Here is an 8,005-nt window from a genome sequence, read left to right as displayed (position 1 = left end):
AGTGCTTTCAGGCTTTTGGTATACTAAATGGAGAAGCACTTGAGCAAAAAACATTGCTGGCAGCATTAGATGTTTGCTTTAAAGCTTTCTATGTCTTCGGTATCAATTACAGTTTCTACAGACTGTGGTGTTTGGACTTCTTGGAGATGAAACTTCATCAATAAGAATTCTACGTGCTTTTATATCTGCTGCTAAACAGTATAGCTATTGTTAATGAGAACAGCTTTGCTGGTGCAATTTATTTAGCTTTAAGTTCTGTGACCCTTTCTCTCTTATGAAAAACAGAATGTATGCAGTTTGTTATTTTGGCTGAATATTAACTGATTCTGACATTGTGCAGAGGTGCAAAAAGTGTTTAACATGCTTGAGAATGTTTTAATGCCAATGATTTAACAATAAATTTTTCTGTGACAATTTCTCTAGTAGGAAATGTAGAATTTATGCCGTTTGTTATTTTTACAGAATGTTAATCGATGCTGACATTGTGTAAAGGTGTGTTCAATTATTTAGAGAATGTTTTTCTGCCAATGTTTTTACACTAATTAATACATTATATTACATTTAATAGTTAATAGATTTTTACTGTGACCATTTCTTTCTTAAGGAAATAGAATGTATACAGTCAGTTATTTTCGCTAATTGTTAACTGATTCTGACATTGTGCAGATGTGCATAGTGTTCAACAAATTATAATAGTTTTAGCATGTTTTAATGTCAATTTTCTTTTACACTACAGTTGATGTAGTAGAACAATTTTTTTCTTAGGACATGTAGAATGTTTATTTTGCTTAATGAATTTCCAAGGTCAACACAACCCAGCTGGGTTTGTCGCTTTTTGACCCAGAGCTGGGTTACCAAAGTAATTTATTTTTAACCCAGCATTTTTAGAGTGTATCAACTTGAGTAGTTTTTTTTCATTGAATATATTTTTAATTTTACTCAAATAATTTTTAAAATAGTGACTTTTACTTGAGTGACAGTTTCTCTAGTTACTTTTACTTTTACTTAAGTAAAACCACCTTTGCTTAAAGCAATAAAATGCACCTGATAGCCTTTGTAAACTCTCCAATTAGTAAATCCATTTCACCAGTTTATTACTCTTCAGCAGTGATACTACATAAATACAGCATATAGTCCTATATTTAGGACATTTTTATAAAAACTGCATACATTTAAGTTCTGGCTTTATCTGCCCTGTCTGTAAAATCAGGCCTTAGAATTGTCTTTTAATTTCAGTTTATGCGGTCGCTCTGTATATATGGCATGGGTGATGAGTATTTAGCTGGTCAAGTGGATTTGTAATTGTGTAGATATAACAATTGTTATCATGAGCATTGTAATGTTTTAAGTGGATGTCATAACAGATGTCAGTAGATGGGAAGATTTTAAAACGAGCAGTTCATTCATAAATCCATAGGATCGTACCTTCATGCTGTAGAGAGCTGCTTTAGAAATACAAACCAGAAGACAGAAGAGCATGGATATTTCATGGAAAGTTTTAATATGTTGGTTCTGATGTTGTACTAACAAACACAACAACAGACAAACACATTTAAAAGCAATATCAAACAAGCATCAGTAATATCACAATGTTTTTTCTACAGCTAGACTGTTTCGTGACCACTCAAAATTCTGCATTAATGTGTAATGCCACATAAAAAACCGACAACATTACACTGTAAAAGTTTGCTGTAATTTTGCAGCACGTTTGCCAGTAACATTCTGTGGATTTAATTTACAAATTTGTTATAAAAGGATCGCCATCATAGAAGCCGCAAACTTTGCAAAACACAAAATGTATGTCACTGCAATACTTTTGGCCACGACTGTAGCCTATATTTAGGGAAGACATGAAGTCTATGTACTGTAAGTATTTAAAATGGGACCAAAATTTACTCTGTTAAATAATTTGACATTTATTTCTGTAACAATAAGGCTATATTTGTTTTATGTCTGTTTGTTGATATTTAACAGTAATAAAAAAGTATGTTTGTCATTAAATGTCTGTACTCCATCTTTATGTTACAAATGTATTTAGTAAATGTCACAATACCCTAAGGTCAAAACACTATTCAGGGATCAAAGTTAATATAAATTATATTTAGATAAGGACTGGCTGGCCGGGAGCCTTGCGTTATTTGACAGTGTTGCCAGATCGTGATAGAAAAAACAGCAAACAAAGACAACAAAGATCTCATAAACCTCAAATATCAGAAACTAACCACTATGTCCCTAAGTGTTGAACTTTATGAGCTGAAGAGAACATTGCAACACTACAAACGAGTTCTCTGAGACGCATCCTTCAGAGAATAAACAATTTAGTTGAAATTGAAGAAAAACTTGAGCTGAAAAATAGCAGATCTGCTAATTGCGTCAATCATCACAAATGCCAGTGTGACTACCTGTTATGTAAACACCGTTTAAGGGATTCACTCCCGCATTTAAATGCGGTTGTCACTTCTGAAACTTTGCAGTGTGTACGTTGCTACTGTGTGCTCTAGTGCTTTACGGCGCAGTGACGCTATACTAGTTCCTCTCCATATGTCACTGTCCCGAGAGCTACACGGCTGAGGTGAGCCGGTCACACACGTGGACGGGGACCCCATCCCAGTAAGTGTGTGTTGGTATAGATGCGAAAGACCCGAACTATTTGATGATAAGCGGCTGGAAAGGTCCATGGAGTTTGGTGGAGGGCCAACTCCGAGATTGCACTGGGACAGGGACTGTGCCATCGCCTGCTGTCGGCCCAGTGCGGGCGGTATTTGCAGCTGTGATACTCCGGGCATTCCAGCCGCGGCCCAGGGATTGTCGTTTGCATGAAAAGAGCAAAGACTATCACTCATAGAAGCAGCAGACGGAAACTGGGACAAACCGTGTGTTGGTAGCAGAGTACCCGGCCCCCGGAAAACGCTGGTAGTCTTCTTGCGTTTCTTCCATTTTGCACGCCGATTCTGAAACCATACCTGGATTTAAACATATTTTCGTTGTTGTTAAATATTATTGAAGCGGAAAAAATGTATTAAAATAGTTTAAATAGTTTAGAAAGTAGAAGCCACGAAAACATTTTTATTTAAATACAACCAATTATTCGGAACATCTAAAAATCGAGATTAGATAACATCGTGGGATGGGATTTTGAATTAACAAGCAACTGTGATTTTAGAAATCTGTATTTGAGGAAGTTTTTATGTAAAACTGTGTTGGATTATTCTGGTTCTCCGTAAATGGTGTTGGTGTTTAAAACGCACCCTTAAATTATACGAATCATGTGATCATTTATTGCTTAAATCAAGTAAAATTCGGAACATTATAATCCTAAAATCTAGTTACACCACTCTATATCCGAAGTTAAATAAAACAAGAGGCGGATTTCATATTACAAACTGTTTAAACATATATTTTCCCTTACAACTGTAGCGATTAAATTGTTATAATCCATGACACATTCTCGGAGACAAAAAAATGTACACAAAAATCACCGTTTATGGACATTTAGCGGTTATTGCGAATAACTAAACGGGGTTTAAGAAGTGCATTAATATATATGATTTACAGCTTTTTCGCATTGCTGTTAACGTCACAAGTCACAGTAATTTATAAAGCATAAGTTTCATAAAGTGTTTGTCTACTACGCCACAACTTAGACCATTTTTTATTCGTTTATATTATGACTGAAAGCATTTATTAACAATAATTTAATCTCTACAAAGATAAATGTTCACGTTTTATTTGTGGAGGCTACATTCCTGGCACTGCAACTTCAAATCGTCACCTTGTTGATATTAGGTTTTATATTTGACATGTTTGACATTTTTGTCAATGTGAAGTTATTCACATTTTTTTATTCTGTGACTATTTATGACAACATGTGATATGTTTTCTTTACTTTCTTTACATTTTTAACTTAAAGCATTACGATTTAATTATTATTTTTTTATGTACAAATGGAAGGCAAAAAGCTCCTTTTCTCAAAACTGTTCAGATAGAACCTTTTAATTCCTAGGCGCAGATATGTTTCAAATGTCAAATACCTACAGTGTTTAGACAAAGCGTAGAGATGTATTATTTAATTTGCATCTCCTTGCAATTATATGCATTCAGTTGTAAGTAATATTTTTGTTTCGGAAAAAACATGCAAACTTGTATGTTTGAAGTCGATCTGAGCAAGTACCTTCTACCTCACCTGAACTCGTGACTCCGTTAAACCAATCCGTAATGCAAGTTCTTCTCTCATGAAGATATCTGGGTAGTGGGTTTTAGCAAAGCTCCTTTCTAGTTCGTTAAGTTGCGCTGGAGTAAATCTGGTCCTATGGCGTTTCTGTTTTTGTTGATTCGGTTTTCCACCTGACTGATTACAGTTTTGTTGTTGCTGCATTTCTTGGTCTTTAGCATTGGATCCACCATTACTTATGTCTTCTCGGGGAAGCAGGGTGATCCCCTCTTCTCTCTCTGTAGCCGAGGTAAGATCCCCTGGGTGCCTGAGAAGCTCGGTTGCAGCATCATTCACCCCTGTAGCACACGTAAGCTATTTAGCTTTTCCAAAGCCAAGGAACATACAAATATCAACACTAAAGCCAAAACGACATGTGTAAAAATAATAAGGAACAATTACAAGCAAATCGCTATATCGAAGTTTTTTTAAATTGCAAAATGAATTACAAAACAATCACTGTTTAGCTCCAACATTAAATTTATATTTTACTTAACATGAATATCTATTAATTAAACAATTTTACAAAGAAAAATGATGCAGTATAAAATTCATAAAATGTTGTCACGGTAGTTAACCACTTTGAAAAGTAAGAAAATGTTTAGCTTACACTGAAGTTGAAGACCGGAATTTGGTGGCGATAACTCACCAATGCGAGTATCCAAGAAGTCGACATTAGAAAGCATTGCGCACTGCTGAAGTTACAACTGCTTTCAAAACTACCCTATACAACTTTAATCCTTTTCCTTAGTACAGTACATAAAGTTCAAATGAAGGAAAGTAAATCAGTGCAGTTAAAAATGCGGTTTCGTGTATTATACTGTTATATTGGGCAGAGATATTGGGCGGCGCATAATAATTGAATGAACCTCTGATCTGCAAAAAATGGTATCCAATCAGGATTGGGGGTTGAAAAATATCACCCAGCCGCAGCCACTAAATGTCCTTAAATCTCTAATCATTCGAAGTGTAAACTATTGCATCGCCCTCTTATTATGCTTCTTTAATGACTTTATAATCACGGCAAATAATTAGTCAATAATAAATAGCACTAAAACATTATTGTGAAAAACCCTCAATTGATAGTCTTAGGTGACCTCGTTTAGATACAGTTGTGTCAACAAATACTTTTTTCATTGGGCTTGAATCTAGATCAAATGAATGTTTATTTAAAAGTTCTAGTTCATAATAAATATCAGGGTTACATTAATAATATTTTAGCTATTTAAAACTATACATTTAACTGTTGCTCCATCACTTTAATTCAGATTTAAATCTCAATTAAGGATTACCTGTTTAACATGGAAACCCATTTCCGCCACGTGGTTAAAAAAATCAAGTTCCAAAAAATCGAAATGATGAGATAAAAAGTCATACTTATGAGATAAAAAGAGAAATAAGAGATACAAAGCCGACATCCGTTGGTCGACATTATGAGATGGCAAAATCCGCTGGTGAAAATGCCCCTCATTGGTTTTACAAACCACGATTGGTTATATATATATATATATATATATATTGCGATTGTTTAAATATATATATATATATATTAGTTATTTGTTGTCCATTTTTAGAGACTTAGGAAATCACTGACAAATAAACTGATCCCTGGGTTTAAATGTTGGAAATGGTGTTTCTTCTTGTCTTTCCTGAAACACAAATAGTCAATTAAAGTTAAAGAATTCGTCGGCCAAAAAAGACTAAATAAGAGAGAAATTAGTGCAGACATCCAAATGCATCAGCAGACACATTATAATAAAAAAGAGTGGAAAATATAAAAATATAAACAAATTGTAAATAGACAATTGTGCAGAAGTAATAGGTATGTAAAATAGATATTAGTGAATTAGTGAATATTCAAATTTATAAAAAGCAATACGCCTTGATGCCTTAGTACTCCTTCTGATGCACCAGCCAGAGAGAAAAAGTTAAAATATGTTGTGTCCAGGGTGTATAAAGTCTGTAATGATTTTTCCTACACTTTACAAGGGGTTTCCCACCAGTGAAAGCACAAATTATCTTTTCAGCAGTCTGGACTATCCGTTCTTGTCTTGTGATCAACTGAGTATCCAAAGCAAACCTGACAGTGAAGCGCACAGAACAACCTTTTTTGGACCCTATGTGGATCTCCCACTTCAGGTCCTGTGAGATGGTGGAACCCAGTAACTTGAAGTACTCCACAGCCAAACAATAACAAAATATAATGTTTTATGGGCAAATGCACTCGCACTCGCTAATGCAAATGCACTCGCTAATGCAGATCTATGTTCCTGCCAGATCCCTGCGGTCTGCAAAGGAACAACGACTAGTGGTACCATCCCAAAAAGGAAAAAAGTCACTCTCCCGTACCTTCTCTGGATCTGTTCCACATTGGTGGAATGATCTACCAGCTGCTACAAGATCAGCGGACTTGGTTGCCATCTTTAAAAAATGCCTAAAAACGCATCTCTTCCGTCAACACGTCGCTGGTTGATTTTTCCTAATTCTCTTCCCTTTCCTTTATAAAAAAAAACCACTTACTAACCTCACTATTCTTAGCTTTTTATACTGCTAGGCTTTAATGGACTAGTTTGATGCACTTATGTATTTTGTTGCCTATTTTTATAATTGCTTCCAATGTTTCCTCATCTGTAAGTCGCTTTGGATAAAAGCGCCTGCTAAATGACTAAATGTAAATGTAAAATTCAATGTGTGTGGAATCCTTTCAACAAAAGATCTATAAGCTGCTGAAAGGTGTTTTACTGTTACCAGATAACATGCCACCTGCCAACAAACTACCAGTAAAAACCCAGTGAAGCCATTAAAATCATTATATCAAGAGTTTTTCTACTATGGTTTCTATTGTGAAACATAATATTAGACTTGTGAAGTCATCTCTTAAATACATATGTTTCTATGTATGATTTTGTAGGGCAAAAAAACCCCACTGCCTTTTAAGTTCTAAAACACTTGATTGAAATGTTTCCCATGATCTTACAATCTTTTTATCTGAAATTGTATGTTTAAATGTTTGAAATTACTTTTGTAGACAAAAATATAATTAAATATAATAATTTATTTAATTAGACAACTAAAATTGTGGACCACATAATCTAGAAAATGCAGTCATTAAAAGCCCATAATAGATTAAATTTCTTCCAATAATATTTAAAAATCTTCCTATAAGGTGAAATTTCAAGAAGCTGCTCGATAATACAAAGAGTACAATTTTGGAAAGGGTGGCTACTTCGAATATGCTACATATATACTTTAGTGCTGCATATAGTTTTGATCTGGATGCTTTTAAACATAATTCCTACTTTAAATTATGATGTGTACTATAATACTAAAATGTGGTCTGTGAATTTGTAGTATTTTAGTAATTTTTCTGTTTTTAGACGCTTCTAAAATTGGACTTTGGGTCAGTTCAAATGAATCAGGTTGCTTTTATCAACCTAAATAAAATACTACAATTATTTCTATTTACACCATTTAACCAGCGGATGTCGCCTGCGTGCCCTATCTTGTCTGCACTGCCCATGCGAATGTTAAGTCATAATTTCAACTTTTTATGTAATCTTTTACATTTCTACCTTTTTTCTCATAATTATGACTTTTTAGAGCCTGATTTTTTTATCACGGGGCGGAAATTGGCTTCCCTAGTTAAGGATGTAATGAGGCGGTTAAAAAAAACAAATAGACCTACTAGGCCTAGCTATCTACAATGAAACATGTGGATAAAAGATCATGAATCGAAACTGAGCGTCGTGTCACGATTCAGATATGGGTTTAATAACACATCAGCATCCAAAGTAT

At 34.4% G+C, this 8,005-nt stretch overlaps 1 protein-coding gene across 1 annotated transcript; it reads right to left on the bottom strand.

The window, feature by feature from the left end:
* Window positions 1-1,480: 1,480 nt before the first annotated feature.
* otpb (orthopedia homeobox b) lies at window positions 1,481-5,037 on the bottom strand. Its single transcript, XM_079472889.1, has 3 exons — window positions 4,821-5,037; window positions 4,184-4,509; window positions 1,481-2,963 (listed from the first exon to the last, which is right to left on the bottom strand). The coding sequence occupies exons 1-3, from the start codon at window positions 4,894-4,896 to the stop codon at window positions 2,442-2,444; spliced, it is 924 nt and encodes a 307-aa protein (XP_079329015.1). The 5' UTR covers window positions 4,897-5,037; the 3' UTR covers window positions 1,481-2,441.
* Between the last annotated feature and the right edge of the window lie 2,968 nt (window positions 5,038-8,005).

The sequence above is a fragment of the Barbatula barbatula genome (assembly GCF_947034865.1).
Source record: "Barbatula barbatula genome assembly, chromosome: 2".
Lineage (NCBI taxonomy): Eukaryota > Metazoa > Chordata > Actinopteri > Cypriniformes > Nemacheilidae > Barbatula > Barbatula barbatula.
The sequence above is the reverse complement of the archived record's forward strand: the minus strand, read 5'-3'. Positions and strand labels throughout refer to the sequence as shown.

Excerpts from the sequence above, each read along its gene's own strand:
- otpb (XM_079472889.1), bottom strand. The coding sequence starts at position 4,896 with ATGCTTTCTAATGTCGACTTCTTGGATACTCGCATTGGTGAGTTATCG. Across the intron at positions 4,510-4,820 it reads TTCCGGTCTTCAACTTCAGT|GGGTGAATGATGCTGCAACC; the intron begins GTAAGCTAAACA and ends CGTGTGCTACAG. Across the intron at positions 2,964-4,183 it reads TAACGGAGTCACGAGTTCAG|GTATGGTTTCAGAATCGGCG; the intron begins GTGAGGTAGAAG and ends GTTTAAATCCAG.